Source organism: Mustela putorius, unplaced genomic scaffold (genome assembly GCF_011764305.1).
Source record: "Mustela putorius furo isolate JIRA1106 unplaced genomic scaffold, ASM1176430v1.1 tig00003858_pilon_pilon_pilon, whole genome shotgun sequence".
Taxonomy (NCBI): Eukaryota; Metazoa; Chordata; class Mammalia; order Carnivora; family Mustelidae; genus Mustela; species Mustela putorius.
The window spans coordinates 40234176-40252804 of record NW_025422010.1 but is presented as its reverse complement, the minus strand read 5'-3'; the positions used below and the strand labels follow the sequence as shown (position 1 = coordinate 40252804).

General features: G+C 37.6%; 1 protein-coding gene across 7 annotated transcripts in view; it reads left to right on the top strand.

Annotated features, from left to right (window-relative positions):
- Positions 1–18629, top strand: part of PIAS2 (protein inhibitor of activated STAT 2) — a 91232-nt gene that overhangs the window by 18450 nt on the left and 54153 nt on the right. For all 7 annotated transcript variants that reach the window (XM_045065594.1, XM_045065589.1, XM_045065592.1 and 4 more), the window contains exon 2: positions 4256–4730. In XM_045065594.1, the coding sequence (XP_044921529.1) occupies positions 4256–4730 (475 nt within the window). The remainder of the gene's footprint in view (positions 1–4255; positions 4731–18629) is intronic.

The following is an 18629-nucleotide window of genomic DNA, read 5'->3' as shown; positions in this document are numbered from 1 at the left end:
AAGGAGCCTGGGTTCCTTTTGTGGGAAATGGTATTTAGACCATAGTCTGTCTGTCTTTGCCTCAAACAAACAATTTTTGTTTAATTAAATCTAGAATACTTTTAGATTTATGGAAAAGTTGGGAAGATAGTATAGAGAGTTGTTGTATAACCCACAACTAGTTTTCCCCATTCAAACAAACTTTTTACTGTGGAAACATCTTACAAAGGTAGAGAATTCCCTTTGTACCCTGTACCTAGTTGGTGGTTTTTTTGTTTTGTTTTATTTTGTTTTGTTTTCCTGCATCTCCACTCATTTCCCCCAATAATTTTTTTCAAGTTTCAGGTAATATTTTTTATTATTTGCTTAATCAGGGTATATTGATGTATAACATTATATTGGTTTCAGGTGTATGCATTGCAAAATGATTACCACAATAAATCTAGTAGAGATTTATCACACCAAAAATATTTTTGTGTGTGTGATGAGGACTTTTGAGATCTCCCTTAGCAACTTTGAGATATACAATTTTTTTTAAATTTGGGCATGGAGTAATGCTTGAACTCATGACCCTGAGATCAGGACCTGAATTGAAATCAAGAGTTGGGTGCTTAACTGACTGAGCCACCCAGGAGCTCCACAATATGCGATTATTAACTGTACTCATCATGCTGAACATTATATCCCCATATCATACTTGTTTTATAACTGAAAGTTGCTACCTTTTGATCCCCTTCACCCATTTTCCCCCACAGCCCCCCATCAGAACCACCAGTTTTCTGTATCTGTGAGCTTCGTGTTCTTGTTTTTGTTCTGTTTTTAGATTCCGCATATAAGTGAGATTCTATGGTATTTGCCCACTTCTGTCTGAATTATTTCACTTAGCATAAGGCCCTTAGGGTCTATCCATGTTGTCATAAAATGGCAAGATTTCATCCTTTTGTATGGCTAATATTCCATTGTATATGTGTATAGAAGCTGTTGTAGATATACAGCTGTGAAGGGTATGTGTATATATACACAGCTTCTTACTCATTTTTCCATTTATGGACACTTAGGTTGTTTCTGTATCTTGGCTATTGTGTTTAAATAATGGTACAATGAATTTGGCAGGCATGCATATTTGGGTTAGCATTTTCATTTTCTTCAGGTAAATACCCACAAGTGGAATTGGTGGATTCTTTGGTAGTTCTATTTTTAATTTTTTGAGGAACCTCCATACTGTTTTCCTTTGTGGCTATACCCATTTACACGGCCACCAACAGTGCACAACAGTTTTCCCACTCTCTCCATCCTTACCAACTTTTGTTGTCTTTTGGAGTGGCCACTCTAACAGGTATGAGGTGATAGCTCAGTGTGGTTTTGATTTGCATTTTTGTGATGAGTAGCGATATTAAGCATCGTTTCATGTCTCTGTTGGCCATCTATATGTCTTTATTTGAGAAATTTTCTGCCCAGTTTTTTTAAAGTTTTATTTAAATTCCAGTTAGTTACCATACAGTGTAATATTAGTTTCAGGTATACAGTTTAGTGATTCAGCATTTTCATATGACCCCTGGTGCTCATCACAAGTCCACTTGTTTATCCCCATCACTTTTTTAACTCCTCCTTCCACTCATCTCCCTTTTGGTAACTATCAGTTTGTTCTCTGTAGTTAAGAGTCTTTCTTGGTTTGCCTCTATCTCTCTTTTCTTCCCCTTTTGCTCGTTTGTTTTGTGCCTTAAATTCCACATATGATAGAAATCATATGGTATTTGTCTTTCTCAGACTAACTTACTTCATTTAGCGGAATACTCTGGATCTAGAACCATCTATGTCATTGGGATTTCAAAAACTACTTATAAATGAAGATGTAAATTGTTTTAATATTGTAGTTGGGATAGGCAGTGTTAATATAAATGTGATCTGTCAATTCCCTCAGCAGTTCCGTTCTCTACCTCCTATTATACTTCCTAGCAGATGGAATATCTATTTACAAAGTTTGTGTTGATCTTTACTATGACTTCTGACCTATTAGAACTTCCCCAAATTTTAGACTGCTTGTGCAGTTTCCATCTCATATATAAGAGTTGAAGAGTAGTCTCAAGGAAATCTTTTTACTCATTGGTTATTGCATGTAACTATCATATTTACTTCCTTAGTGAGGTTTTCTAAATGTAGCACCTTCAGCTTGCCTTCACTCTTGTATGTGATGTTCCAATTATATGATGACTCAGCTTTAATTTTTTAAATAGTGTTGTTTAATAAAGAAACAAGGTTGATTTAAAGTCCTGGTCTTTTTTTTTTTTAACTTTTTTTTTTTTTTTTTAAAGATTTTATTTATTTTTGCAAGAGAGAGAGAGTGCGTGCAGGAGCACGAGAGCTTGAGAATGCACATGCGGGCACTTGTGGGAGCAGAGGGAGAAGCAGACTCCCTGCTGAGTAGGGGGTCCAATGTGGGATCTGATCCCAGGACTCTGGGATCAAGACCTGAACTGAAGGTGAATACTTAACTGACTGAGGACCCAGGCATCCTTAAGTCCTGGTCTTAATTTGTATTTTTTGTTTAGATATTTTTAAAATTTTGTTTATGTATCTTTTTCTTTTAAGATTTTTATTTATTTATTGGCAAAGAGCGAGAAAGCACAAGCAGGCAGAGCAACAGATGGAGAGGGAGAAGCAGGCTCTCCACTGAGCAGGGAGCCCGATGTGGGGCTTGATCCCAGGGCCCTGGGATCTTGACCAGAGCCGAAGGCAGTTGCTTAACCAACTGAGTCACCCAGGTGCCCCTGTTTATATATTTTTCTAAAAATCAGTCCTGCCAACATATTTCTCTCTGGTTCATAGAACTTCCTTAAAATCAGTTAGCAAGCATTTATTGAGAAATTCTTTTGTGTGGAGCGTAAAGCAGTTGCCACTGAAGTATTAGAAGACACACTTTGGGAGGCAGCAGAATGGACTGGATAAAGTCCACTTGGAAAAAATTATATTAAAAATTATACTAAAGATATAGACACTGGAGGTTGGTGGAGAACAGTAGCTGAAATCCCTTCTTGGTAGTTTTCATAGTAGGCTCACCTTACCTGGTGACAGCTGAAATTTGGTTGAAGACTGAGTTAAGGGGGATTTCTTTTTGCTTCAGAATGTCCTGATTCTGCATTCATTTTGTGAGCCCTTATCTCTTTCTTCCTTTTTGTTTGTATATTTACAGCAACTAATAGAGCCAGTTGCATTAGCATCCTTTGCCAAATTTATGATTGGAAATAAGTGATATGAGACCTCCCAGAAATCCCATTTTGAGAGCCAAGCTTAGGGTGACTTTGTGTTCTTTTACATCATTTCTGTAAAACAAGTTTCCTTAAAGCAAAGAGTAATGTGAAAATAATAGAAGGAGGGAAGCAAAGCAATGAACTCTGAGTTAGATTTCTTTAGAAACTGTCCTGGATGTATTCTGTCTGTATGACTGCCTTTGTTAGTGTTCGCATGTGGTAATGTTGCTTACGCCACTGTAGTGCAAGCCAACTTCAATCGAAGTGTTAAGATTGGGGATGGGAAAGGTGCATTGCATTCTTTCTTGGCAGGACACTTGAGAAAGCTGTCATAGTCCTTTTTATGCATGAAACCGTGAGTAATCTGTAACATCTTGACGTAGGCCAAGAATTTTGTTTTTCATGTTTGTTGTCCATAGCACTGGGGTAAGATTGATAAAATCTTCATTTTAACACATGGAGGAAATGAAGTGATTTGAAGTGTAATGACCATGCATTATCTATTTCTTAGTAATTTGAGTTGGGGTAAAAATTCACTGGATTTTTGGATCACAATTCTTCCTGATTTTGTAGATTTACTATTTAGTATTGGAAGTTATGCATATAATTTTGCAAAAGTCTAATTTTTTGTTAGGTTTATTTTTGATGGTACTGTAGCAGGCATTACATTGTATATTGATAGGATGAAAAGAAAACTTTCATCGGTTATAAATTTCATAGTCATAAAGCAAATACAGGTTTACACTTCAGCATCATCAGATAGTGAGGTGGTTAGTAGAAACTGATAGGCCATAGATTATCAAGATTAATAGAGCAGACCATGATTAATGCCATAACTTGAATGTAACTTGGGTGGGCAGTGGCTCTATAAATAGGATCAATCTTAAGTGGTATGTGAAAATGCTGGCTCCTAGCATATACCAGGTGATAAAATGCTGGTAAAATCGGATTTTATGGTATATTTTAGATGGGGTTTTTATATGCTTGACAGTGACTCTTGGCTTATGTCTTTTTTTCCCCCCTTTTAGAATATGGTTTCTAGCTTTAGGGTTTCTGAACTGCAAGTGTTACTAGGCTTTGCTGGACGGAATAAAAGTGGACGCAAGCATGACCTCCTGATGAGGGCGTTGCATTTACTGAAGAGCGGCTGCAGCCCTGCGGTTCAGATCAAAATCCGAGAATTGTACAGACGCCGGTACCCACGGACTCTGGAGGGACTCTCTGATTTATCCACCATCAAATCTTCAGTTTTCAATTTGGATGGTAGCTCATCACCTGTAGAACCTGACTTGGGGGTGGCCGGAATCCACGCGCTGCCTTCCACCTCGGTTACACCGCACTCACCGTCCTCTCCTGTGGGTTCTGTGCTGCTTCAAGACACGAAGCCCACATTTGAGATGCAGCAGCCATCTCCCCCAATCCCTCCGGTCCATCCTGATGTGCAGTTAAAAAACTTGCCCTTTTATGATGTCCTTGATGTTCTCATCAAGCCCACGAGTTTAGGTAAGTGTTAGAGAAATTAGTTCCTTCCAGATGAGGGAATAACTAAGGCAAGAGGCCTTCAACTAGTGATTAACAATTTGCTGTTAATACTATAAAATGCAAACATTAATGGCAAGTAAATGCCAGATAAAAAATATTGGCAACCATGACTGAAATCTAGTATAGAAATGCTAATTCATCATACCTACATTTTTATAGCTTAGAACTCAAATTACATCTTTGTGTGTAGGAACAGGTACAGATATTGCTTGTGTGTAATTTGTGTTTTGGTATTTTTACAGATATTTAGTTTCCATTTAACATAGTGTTTAAACTGCTTTCATAAGAAATAAACCTTTTATACTTAATTCGGCACATGGAGTTGGACACATGTGTTTAGCTTTTTTAATATCCATTCACTGCTCAGAAAATTTAATTTTATCATTCCTAAAAAATGATACATGGGACTTTAACAAATTCTTACCTACATGATGGCTTCTTTGTACTAATGGTATGATTTTTTATTGCCTAATGAAATTATTTACAGAGGTATTTGGATTTTTTGATGAAATAAATTGTTTAGGAAATGGCATTTCATAGTTAATTTTGGAGATCCCCCCCCCCCTCATTCTGGGAAAACTCTTTTTATTTCAAGTCATTTGGGAACTCTCTTAAATATGTATCAATGTGCTTTTTTCCTTTTGTAGAAGATTATGCTGCTGTATATCTTGGTTGAGCCAGAAGGACATTTTGAGGGGTAGGACTGGTTAATGGAGTCGGTACGGCCTGAGTGATGGCAGGTCATGGTGGCTGTGCTTTTCTCAGCCCCTTCCTCCTCGCTTTAAAAGTTTTAATTTAGCAATACTTAGCCAGTCAGGTAGAGAAATGCATTTTACCTCTTCATTACATTCATTATGAAGTAAGGATTGTGTTCACCTTTTATTATTTGTACAAAGTTCTTTGAGTAGAATTATTGCATCAAAGAGTAAGAACATTTTAATTTTAGATTCTTGATAACATGTTGCTAAATTAGTTTCCAGAAGAGCTGTGCCAGTTTGCATTACACAAAGTGACAGAGTGTCTCTTATGGCCTTTCTTCCTGCCTTTATTAGGTGTTATTAAAAACAAATCTTGGTGATTTTGACAGGTGAAAGCTTGTGTCTTGTTTACATTTTTTATTTTTAGAATTAATAACCGAAGCAAACATTTTTAAATGTTTATTACCTAGTTGCCTTTCTTTTATGCTTTTACAGAGATTTAGAAAAAAGATTCATCTTTTTTTTAAACAGATTCATTTATTTGGTTAAAATGGTTCCATAATTTTTTTATTTCTATCTTTGTCATGTTTTTTTGTTTATACCAGTGGAGCATATTATGGCTCATTTCCATGTTTCTTTCTTGGCAGTTACTGCAAATTTTTTTTGGTATGTATTTTGAGAAAGATTCAGACTGGTAATATGCTTAGGTGCCCCTACCTAAGCATAGGTCCTGGGACTCCTCAGGAATATGGCTAAGGTGAGGCTGGCGAAGATGTGAGAGGGCAGTGGGGTTGTAGTTACAGTGAAAGGGACTGAAAGAGACCTGATTGTGTGCCTGGAAAGAAGATGCAGGCGTGTCTTCTCTGTTCTTTAGCATCAGTGTTGCACCAAGGGGTGAACTCTGGAGAGGCTTTGTGATTTTCTTTCTGTATTTCTCTGCTTAGTTCAAAGATAGAAACTGGAGTTTTCTGCTTTTCTGTATTTAATAGAGTTTCTCTTTCACTACCTCCATAAGGTTAAAGGAGAGTAGTAGGCATTTCGTGAGTTTACTAAGATAAAATTTTCCTATCTCATTTCACTTAGATAAAATAATGCCAGAGGTATTTTGTGTTGAAGAGTGGCTAAGAAAAACCTGCCTTTTGCTCATAGTTTAAATTAGAATGTAAGAGATAACATGTAACCTTAAGGTTTTTGAAATAACTTTTACCCCTGAGCTAAAAACTGTCTATGCATATGTTTTTCAAGAGTCCTGCCTATCATTGTTTTTTTGAATTTATAGACTGATTCTTGTTTTAAAACAATAAACATTTCCTTATCTTGGAGGTAAGATTTTTTTTTCCTAAGGAGGAAAAAAAGAATTTTCTGAATGTATGTAATCTTGTTATGTCAGATTGATAAAACAGTGATCTAAGAAATGCTCTTTTAGACTTGGAGGTGGAAAGTTAGAAAATCCACATCAACATATAGTCTGCCAAATGAAAGTGGAAAAAATTAATCATTTCCAGTAATGACCTTTAATTGAAAACTTTCAGTGTTGCAGTGTCTAAGGCAATGCAGTGACATTCAGAAGCTTCCTTAATTTTTATTAATTGTTTTATAATTTGAAAATATACATAAAAATAGAAATTCTGCGGAAGTTCATTTGTTTGGAATCCTGCTATCGAGAAACCTGTTTACATTTGGGGATTGAGAATTAAAAATCCTCAGGAGGCCAAAGAGATCTCAAATCCATATTTCAAAGCACATATTCTTAACATCTGCAAACCAGTCTGTGTATACTTGATTTTATATACAGTTGATTAGATGATTTCTAAGCCATCAACTTATTGTTAAGTAGAAATGAATTGACAACATAAGAGAGATTAGAGGGGCTGTGCTAGCAAAAATAGATAAAAGAGGTCAAAAAATGTTATTCCCAAACCTCTTGGTATATTGAAACTGATAGCCCTTAGTAGTGAGGGAGTTGCTGTTATAGCATGGCCCAAGTATTGATGCTTAAAAAAGAACCCAAGAAACAACCATGATGTATATATTCTGTTTAAGGAGATACATTGTAATATAGTTTTGTAGTTTGGAATTATTTCTATTCAAAATGGTTATAATAAAAATATTTTAGCATTTAAAATGGCCAACTATGGCATCTGAAAAACAAGAGTATACACAATACTAAAGTTCTCTGTGACTAAGGTTTTACTCTAACAAATAGATAACCCCATAATTCAAAAACTAACAGAACTCTCTGTTCTCCTCCCTTAAATAGCTATTATGATTTGCTTTCACAGGTTGTCTTTTTTTCTTCTTCTCAGTTGTATTTTTCCTTCTTCTTTTTTTTTTTTAAGATTTATTTATTTATTTGACAGAGATCACAAGTAGGCAGAGAGGCAGACAGAGAGAGAGGAGGAAGCAGGCCCCCTGCTGAGCAGAGAGCCCGATGTGGGGCTTGATCCCAGGACCCTGGGATCATGACCTGAGCCGAAAGCAGAGGCTTTAACCCACTCAGCCACTCAGGCGCCCCTTCTTTTTTTTTTTTTTTTAAAGATTTTTTTTTTTAATTTATTTCTTTGACAGAGAGAGATCACAAGTAGGCAGAGAGGCAGGCAGAGAGAGAGGAGGAAGCAGGCTCCCTGCTGAGCAGAGAGCCTGATGCGGGACTCGATCCCAGGACCCTGAGATCATGACCTGAGTGGAAGGCAGCGTCTTAACCCACTGAGCCACCCAGGCGCCCATCCCTTCTTTTTTTTTTTAAAGAGAACTTTGGAAGATGAAATCCTTTGGGAATTTTCTATTTAAGAAATTTGTCTTTATTTAGTTTGTACAAAAGAATATATATAAAGCATTAAGGTGTAAAAAAATCAGTGAAATGAACACTTGTGAAACCACTACCTACTTTTGTTTTTTGTGTTTGTTTTGTTTGAGCTGAGATCCAGGCCCACCCTGGTGTTCCTCCCATCCCTCCACTGCCTAGTTTTTTTAAAAGGAACATTGCCAGTATCTTCAAGCCATCTCCTTGCTTTTTCTGAGTTAAATCACTATTCTGAATTTATATTTCTCTCCTTTGCTTGTTTTACCATGTATGTATTTTAAAAAAGTAATGTTTGATTTGCTTTTGAAATTTATGTGATGATTTATATTCTTTTGTGACTGGCTCTTATAATCATTGTATGTTGATACATCTAGCTGTTTGGTATTTTGTGAAATACCTTCAGAGTATTTTGAGTCTTTAATTCCTTAAAACTTACTCATTGTGCTTTTCAGATTGCAAAAATAATTTATGCTAGTAATTGAAAATTCAAACATCATGGAAATATAACAAAGGGAAGGTCCCTCCTAACGTCCTATATTACCCTGCTGGAGTTGTAGCGTAGTAAATTGTTTTTCTGTATATGTTGTCATCTGTCTTTTCCTGTTCATTAAAAGAGCTTTTTCCAACTGCAGAATCACTGTGCCACGTTTCTAGTGAGAGAGGATACTGTTTTACTTGTATCCTCTGCCAGTAGCACCTCCTGGAGTTCTGCATCATGATGATCTTTCTTAACAGTGTTTCTTGGAAATACATTAGAGATTTGTGGGTTAAATAGATCTTATTATATCTTGTACCATCACTTAACCAGTATTCCGTTGGTGGACATTTTTGTTTTTTATTTATTTGAAAGTATTTTAGTACCCAGCATGGTCGGTCATTATTCTTGCAGTTTTTAAAACATTGCTGCTATTAGAATTTTTGCCTATGTGCTTCTGAATACCTAGCTGCTGAGCGTTTTTGAGCATATTTGTGAAATATTATGCCACTGTGAAGTCAGTACAAGTACTTAATATTTTGATACTCAGCTTTTGTTTCAGCAGTTGCTTCAGAAACCTTATGCCTAACATTTATAATCCAGCAGGGTATGATTATATTATTTTTCTATACCCTCATCAGCATTGGTCTTTTAATTTATTATTGGCCTTTTAATCTTGAAACAGTGAGACTTAGTAAGAATTAACATTTTTCATATTCTTAAATTCCTGAATATTAGGAAATAACTCATTAAGCTTTTTGGGTGCAGTTAAACAGGTTTAAAGTGATGTGCAGTTGATGGAAAGCCATTAAAATAGAACCTCACTTCTAAGGAGTTTGGATAAATTCAGATACTATACGCATCATTTTTATTAACACAGCTAATGGGTATGTAATGATGATTTAATTTGGGTATGGTCATGTAGTCTAATTGTGGAGAAGCCAGAGATATGAGATAGCCATTAGGAAGTTGGTTATCTATTTGGGGAGATAGTATTAACGTGAGAGCCAGGTAGCCATGAGCTATGTACCTGTATGATGAAGAACTATAAATTGTGTATCTGAAACTCATACTGTATCAGCCTCAGGATCGGCAAAGTCAGTCAAGACTTTTTGGAGTAGGAGTCAGATGTGAAGGAGCTTTGAAGTATGAATTTGTCTACTTTGAATGGATGGCATTTATAGGAGAGGAAACCCCAAGAAAGGGGAGAACTGTGAGTAGTCGCAGTAGCAGAAATGGAAGTGGCATAGTTGTGAGATCTGACCGAGGAAACTGTTTTGAGTAAAGAGTAAGACTTGGGGAGACACTGGAAATGGGGAAATGGGGAAATGTAGGTTTGCTAGGGAAGAGGAGGGGCCTTTGTTATGGAGGTGCTCACAGGTAAAGGAGCTTAGACTGGGTTCATTCTGAAGTAGGAAGCTGCTGAGCATTTGTGAGCAGCGGAAGGGTGGTGAGAGTGAGGCTAAGGATGACCAGCTCCGTACCGTGTTCTGACGGGAGACCGGAGAGAGGCAACTTTGCTCTTCATTTCATTACAGCAATTACTTGTAATAGTTCTGAGTAGGCTGGTGGTAGTGAAAACAGAGAGGAAGCAGCCGAAAAGAAAATTTTAGAAAGCAGGACTTAATAACTGAAAGGATATAGCGGATGAAGAAGAGGACTGGGGTGAAGGAAATGAATGATTTCCAGTGATGGGGAAATTGGTAACTATTCTCCTGTTTGAAAGTTCTGAATTAAAGTCACTGTTTTTATGAGAAGCATGAAACCTCAGTGCTCTGCTCTCCCCACATGATCTTTGCAGCTGTTGTATAGGGAAGAAAGTCCTTTCATATTAACCTTCACTGATGATTAATAATACAGTGATGGTTTCTGTCTAGATGAAATTCTTTCAAATGACTCCGGTTTCTGAGTGAATTCCATTAAATTAGAAAAATTTGGGTGTGAATATAGGATTATCATTTGAAAAGTGTTCATATAAAACAATGTTCAATGATAATTATTTGTAAACAACTGAATATGGGAATATAGGATCACTCGTGTTTATTGAAAGCATTCCATGTGCCTGTTCCAGTGTGTTAAGAAACGAGTTATCAAAAACAAGCTTATTTACAAATATAGAACAGAACTTTTTGTATTTATTTCTTTTATTATAACTGTATGAGAATATTGTTTTTGTGTGTATTTTTATTTATACATGTTTGAGGATTGTTTCCCCACTTTACTTTGGATGCAGAGATATGATGGGAAAGGGAATAAATTATAAGAGTATTATTGATTGGCAGCAATGGAACAGTTGATTGGTGGGTGGTAGAGATCTTAGATGATGCAGTATAATAAACTATTCATTTTATTAGCTAAGGATAGAGATCTTAGATGATGCAGTATAATAAACTTTTATTTATTCATTGTTACATTATGAATTATTATATTTACAGATTAGCTAGACTGAGCCATGCTAATTCACAAAACTGCCTATATAACATCTTGATTTAACTCTTCCCTGAGTGGGTCATTTTATAAACTCCTGTTAACTAGGCACTCATTGCTAGGAAGCATTCTTGACTAAATGTAAACCAATTTATTAAAAGGTGTCCGTATAACTTTCTGTGGTGGGGGAGATTTGGAAGTTTCCTGTTTTACTAACAATAGTTAACATTTTTAGGCATATTAAAATATTTTCTACTTGAATATCTTACCAAGAGAAAGTCATTATTATTGAATAGTTGGCAAAATGCTTCTGTTGGACTGTATTTCTTTCTTTCTTTCCTTTTTTTTTTTTTTTTTTTAACTTTGGCTGTCTTTAAAGGCAGACTTTTTTTTTTTTAATAGAGGTTTATTTTCTAATTTTTTTAAAAGATTTTATTTATTTATTTGACAGACAGAGATCACAATCAGGTGGAGAGGCAGGCAGAGAGAGAAGGGGGATGCAGGCTTCTTGCTGAGCAGAGAGCCCGAGTGGGCTCGAGCCTGTGGGGCTCGATCCCAGGATCCTGAGATCATGACCTGGGCTGAAGGCAGAGGCTTAACCCACCGAGCCACCCAGGCGCCCCTATTTTCTAATATATTTTTAAATATTTTATTTGACAGAGAGAGGGGGAGTAGCAGAGGGAGAGGGAGCAGAAGGCAAATGCTTTACGACTGAACCACCCAGGTGCCCCTAAAAGCAGATACATTTCTCTCTCTCTCTCTCTCCCTCTTTTTAAAATTAACATATAACGTATTATTTGCTTCAGGGGTACAGGTCTGTGAATCGTCAGGCTTACACACCTCACAGCACTCACCATAGCACATGCCCTCCCCAGTGTCCATAACCCAGCCACCGTCTCCATACCCCCTCCCCCCCACCAGCAGCCCTCAGTTTCTTTTGTGAGATTAAGAGTCTCTTATGGTTTGTCTCCCTCCCGATCCCATCTTGTTTCATTTTTTACTTTCCTACCCTCCAAGCCCCCACTTTGCCTGTCAGATTCCTCATATCAGTGAGATAATATGATAATTGTCATTCTCTGATTGACTCATTTCGTGTAGCATAATGCCCTCTAGTTCCAACCACGTCATTGCAAATGGCAAGATTTCATTTCCTTTGATGGCTGCATAGTATGCTGTTATATATATATACCACATCTTTACCCATTCATCTGTTGATGGATATCTAGTAGGTTCTGTAGTTTGGCTATTGTGGACATTGCTGCTATAAATATTCGGGTGCACGTGCTCCTTCAGATCACTTCTTTGTGTCTTTAGGGTAAATACCCAGTAGTGCAATTGCTGGGTCATAGGATTGCTCTATTATCAACTTTGTGAGGAACCTCCATGCTGTTTTCCAGAGTGGCTACACCAGCTTGCATTCCCACCAACAGTGTAGGAGTGTTCCCCTTTCTCCACATCTTTGCCCACTTCTGTTGTTTCCTGACTTGTTAATTTTAGCCATTCTGATTGGTGTGAGGTGGTATCTCATTGTGATTTTGATTTGTAATTCCGTGATGCCAAGTGATATCAAGCCCTTTTTCATGTGTCTGTTGGCTATTTGGTTTTCTTCTTTGCAGAAATGTCTATTCATGTCCTCTGCCCATTTCTTGATTGGATTATTCTTTGGGTGCTGAGTTTGATAAGTTCTTTATAGATTTTGGACACTAGCCCTTTATCTGATAAATGCCATTTGCAAATATCTTCTCCCATTCTGTCAGATGTCTTTTGGTTTTGTTGACTGTTTTCTTTGCTGTGCAGAAGCTTTTGATCTTGATGGAGTCCCAAAAGTTCATTTTTGCCCTTGCTTCCCTTGCCTTTGGTGATGTTTCTAGGAAGAAGTTGCTGCAGCTGAGGTCGAAGAGGTTGCTGCCTGTGTTCTCCTCAAGGGTTTTGATGGATTTCTTTCTCACACTGAAGTCTTTCATCCATTTTGAGTCTTTTTGTGTGTGTGGTGTAAGGAAATGGTCCAGTCTCATTTTTCTGCATGTGGCTGTCCAATTTTCCCAGCACCATTTCTTGAAGAGACTGTCTTTTATCCATTGGACATTTTCTTCTGCTTTGTTGAAGATTAGTTGACCATAGAGTTGGGGTTCTATTTCTGGGCTCTCTGTTCTGTTCCATTGATCTATATTTCTGTTTTTGTGCCAGTACCATACTGTCTTGGTGATGACAGCTTTGTAATAGAGCTTGAGGTCTGGTACTGTGATGCCACCAACTTTGGCTTTCTTTTTCAATATTCCTCTGGCTATTCGAGGTCTTTTCTGGTTCCATATAAATTTTAGGGTTATTTGTTCCATTTCTTTGAAAAAATGGATGGTATTTTGATAGGAATTGCATTAAATATGTAGATTGCTTTAGGTAGCATAGACATTTTCACAATATTTGTTCTTCCAATCCATGAGCATGGAACATTTTTCCATTTCTTTGTGTCTTCCTCCATTTCTTTCATGAGTGCTTTATAGTTTCTTAGTACAGATTCTTTGCCTCTTTGGTTAGGTTTATTCCTAGGTATCTTATGGTTTTGGGTGCAGTTGTAAATGGGATGGACTCCTTAATTTCTCTTTCTTCTGTCTTGTTGGTGTATAGAAATGCAACTGATTTCTGTGCATTGATTTTATATCCTGACACTTCACTGAATTCTGTATGAGTTCTAGCAGTTTTGAAGTGGAGTCTTTTGGGTTTTCCACATAAAGTATCATATCGTCTGCAAAGAGTGATAGTTTGACTTCTTCTTTGCCAATTTGGATGCCTTTAATTTCTTTTTGTTGTCTGATTGCCGAGGCTAGGACTTCTAGTACTATATGTTGAATAGCAGTAGTGATAATGGACATCCCTGCCATGTTCTGACCTTAGTGGAAAAGCTCTCAGTTTTTCTCCATTGAGAATGATACTCACTGTGAGTTTTTCATATATGTCTTTGATGATATTGAGGTATGTACTCTCTATCCCTATACTTCGGAGAATTTTGAATCAAGAAAGGATGCTGTTCTTTGTCAAATGCTTCTTCAGCATCTATTGAGAGATTCATATGGTTCTTGTTCTTTCTTTTATTAATGTATTGTATCACATTGATTTGCAGATGTTGAACCAGCCATGCAGCCCTGGAATAAATCCCACTTGGTCATGGTGAATAATCCTTTTAATGTTCTGTTGGATCCTATCAGCTAGTATTCTGTATTTTGCATCTGTGTTCATCAAGGATATTGGTCTGTAATTCTCTTTTTTGATGGGGTCTTTGTCTAGTTTTGGGATCAAGGTAATGCTGGCTCATAAAGTGAGTTTGGAAGTTTTCCTTCCATTTCTATTTTTTGGAACAGTTTCAGGAGAATAGGTATTAGTTCTTCTTTAAATGTTTGGTAGAATTCCCCTGGGAAGCCATCTGGCCCCAAGCTCTTGTTTGTGGGGAGATTTTTGATGACTGCTTCGGTCTCCTTACTGATTATGGTCTGTTCAGATTTTCTATTTCTTCCTGGTTCAGTTTTGGTAGTTTATATGTCTCTGGGAATGCATCTATGTCTTCCAGATTGTCAAATTTGCTGGCGTATAGTTGCTCATAATATGTTCTTGTAATTGTATTTCTTTGGTGTTGGTTGTGATCTCTCCTCTTTCATTCATGATTTTATTTATTTGGGTCCTTTTTTCTTTTTGATAAGTCTGGCCAGGGGTTTATCAATCTTACTAATTCTTTCAAAGAACCAGCTCCTAGTTTCATTGATTTGTTCTATTGTTTGTTCTTTGTTTTTTGGGGTTTTTTTTTGTTTGTTTGTTTGTTTCTATTTCATTGACTTCTGCTCTGATCTTTATTAATTCTCTCCTCCTGCTGGGTTTAGGCTTTCTTTGCTATTCTTTCTCCAGCTCCTTTAGGTGTAGGGTTATATTGTGTATTTCAGACCTTTCTTGTTTGTTGAGAAAGGCTTGTATCACTACATTTTTTCCTCTCAGGACTGCCTTTGCTGTGTCCCACAGATTTTGAACCGTTGTGTTTTCATTATCATTTGCTTCCATGAATTTTTTCAATTTTTAAATTTCCTGGTTGACCCATTTATTCTTTAGTAGGATGCGCCTTTAGCCTCCATGTATTTGGGTTCTTTCCAGATTTCCTCTTGTGATTGAGTTCTAGCTTCAGAGCATATTGTGGTTGAAAATATGTAGGGAATGATCCCAGTCTTTTGGTACTGGTTGAGACCTGATTTGTGACCCAGGATGTGATCACTTCTGGAGAATGTTCCATGCGCACTAGAGAAGAATATGTATTCTGTTGCTTTGGGATGGAATGTTCTGAAGTATCTGTGATGTCCATCTGGTCCAGTGTGTCATTTAAGGCCTTTATTTTTTGGTTGATCTTTTGCTTGGATGATCTATCCATTTCAGTGAGGGGGGGTGTTAAAGTGCCCTACTATTACTATGTTATTGTCGATGTGTTTCTTTGCTTTTGTTATTAATTGGTTTATATAGTTGATTGCTCCCATGTTAGGAGCATAGATACTTAAAGTTATTAGATCTTCTTGTTGGACAGACCCTTTGAGTATGATATAGTGTCCTTCCTCATCTCTTATTATAGCCTTTGGCTTAAAATCTAATTTATCTGTTATAAGGATATCTACCCCAGCTTTCTTTGGATGTCCATTAGCATGGTACATTGTTTTCCAACCCCTCACTTTAAATCTGAAGGTGTCTTTGGGTCTAAAATGAGTTTCTTGTAGATAACATATTAAAGGTGTGTGTTTTTTTTTTTTTAAAGATTTTATTTATTTATTTGACACAGAGAGAGAGATCACAAGTAGGCAGAGAGGCAGGCAGAGCCGGGGAAGCAGGCTGAGCAGAGAGTCCGATGCGGGGCTCGATCCCAAGACCCTGAGACTATGACCTGGGCCGAAGGTAGAGGCCTAACCCACTGAGCCACCCAGGCGCCCCAAGGGTTTTTTTTTTTTTATCCCTTGTGAAACCCTGTGTCTTTTGATTTGGGCATTTAGCCCATTTACATTCAGGGTAACTATTGAAAGATATGAATTTAGTGCCATTGTATTGCCTGTAAAGTGACTGTTACTGTATATTGTCTCTGTTCCTTTCTGGTCTACTACTTTTAGGCTCTCTCTTTGCTTAGAGGACTCCTTTCAATATTTCCTGTAAGGCTGCTTTGGTGTTTACAAATTCTTTTAGTTTTTGTTTGTCCTGGAAGCTTTTTATCTCTACTTCTATTTTCAGTGGTAGCCTAGCTGGATATAGTATTCTTGGCTGCATGTTTTTCTCATTTAGTGCTCTGAATATATCATGCCAGTTCTTTCTGGCCTGCCAGATCTCTGTGGAGAAGTCTGTTACCAATCTAATATTTTTACCATTGTATGTTACAGATTTCTTATCCTGAGCTTAAAAGCAGACATTTTTGATTAGGACTTCTGGAACTGAAAATACATCACATATGTATAGTGCTATATTGTTTTCAGAATGATTTCACATATGTTACTGCATTTGATCCACAAAACAGCCTTTATTTTTAAATTAAAAAAGATTTTTTTGTGTTTGTGTGAGCTGGGAGGAGGAGGAGAGGGAGAGAGAATTTTTTAAAAAGTATTTTAGTTATTTAAGAGAGAGCAAGTGAAAGAGAAAGAGCCCAGCAGGGAAGGAGGGGCCAAGTGAGAGGGAGAAGCTGCCTTCCTACTGAGCGGGGAGCCCAATGCAGGGCTCAGTCCCAGGACTCTGAGATCATGATCTGAGCTGAAGGCAGATACTTAACCATCTGAGCCACCCAGGCACCCTGAGAGAGAATCTTAAGACTCTGCACTGAGTGCTGAGCCTGATGCAGGACTTGATCTCATGATCCTGAGATCATGACCCCACAAAATAACCTTTAAAAGGCAGATGAGGGGTGCCTGGGTGGCTCAGTTGGTTAAATGTCTGGCTCTTGATTTTGGCTCAGGTCATGATTTCAGGGTCCTGAAATTGAGCCCTGCATCAGGCTCCATGCTTAGTGCAGAGTCTGCATGTCCCTTTCCCCCCACCACCCCGCCCCCCCAACTGTTCTTGAGTGTATGTGGGGCTTTTTCTCTCTCAAATAAATAAAATCTTAAAAATAAAGCAGATGAGCAAACCATTTTAATTGAGGAGTAAAGAAGGACTTTGGAGCTCTTATGTGAATTTCCTATCCCTCAAATAATAACCAGTAGGGCTAAGATGAGGATACAGTAATATTCTGGTCCACTTATGTTTAAAGGGTTGAAAGAACCAATATCCACAAGTCTAGAAGAATCATATTATGTCATATCAGCAGGACTCATCAATTAGTAATTATAAGTGAAGCTATCTATAATGATAGAACTTGGAATTTTTAAGATTAATACTTAAATTAACTTCATGAGGCTGTGGCATAGTTTTGCTATTGCTGTATAATATATATATCATTCCAAAGTACAGTGGTGTAAAATAGCCATCTTACTATGTTCGTGGACTTTCCCTGTTAGGAATTGGAAGTTCCAACAGTGTGTAGATAGCTTGTCTCCAGCTGAGTATGTCTGCGGTCTTAGCTAAGAACACTTAGGGGCTGGGGGTGACTTGATGTCTAGAAAAGGGATTATCTGACATCTGGCATCTTCACTCATGTGTGGTGTCTGTGCTACCTTTGGCTTGGACTCAGCTTGGCTATTGGCTTAGAGTACCTATATAAGGCTTTTTCCTTTGGTCTGGTTTGCGCTTCTTTAGAGCGTGAGAGCTGAGAGCTGGGTCTCAAGAGAGTGTCCCCAGAGAGCAGGGGAAAAGTGCATGGTGCTTTTGTGTCCTGGCCTTGCAAGTTACATAGCATCACTTACGCTATGTAATTGATGCATAACATCGATTAAAGCAGTTGCAAAGGACCACTCAAGTTCAAAGGGAGGGTGATAAAGACCCCACTGATTCATTGAAAGAATGTCAAGGTTATAAGAAGGGCTGATGGGAAATATTGTTGTAGCTGTCTTTGAAAAATAGAATCTACCTTATGGAGGATTGTTTAAAAAGGAAAGGGTTTGAATACATTCATATCTGATTCATGTCCCTGAGTCATGGTCTTTTTCTGTTGTCATTTGCTACTGTTAACATAAAAAGTGTTCATGGAGTCTGTGTAGAATTGGTTTTCTGATCCCAAGTTGGAGACACGAATGAGAAGAAAATACCTGCATCTTTCTGCTTTATATCTTGCCATTCTTTTTTCTGATCTGTATTAAAATGACAGTCTAGCTAATAGGTGTTTAAATTTTTGACAAAGAGAAATTACAAGTACACTGAGAGGCAGGCAGAGAGAGAGAAGGAAGCAGGCTCCCTGCTAAGCAGAGCCCGATGCGGGACTCGATCCCAGGACCCTGAGATCATGACCTGAGCCGAAGGCAGCGGCTTAACCTACTGAGCCACCCAGGCGCCCAGGAACAGATACGGTGTTTAAATTTTTA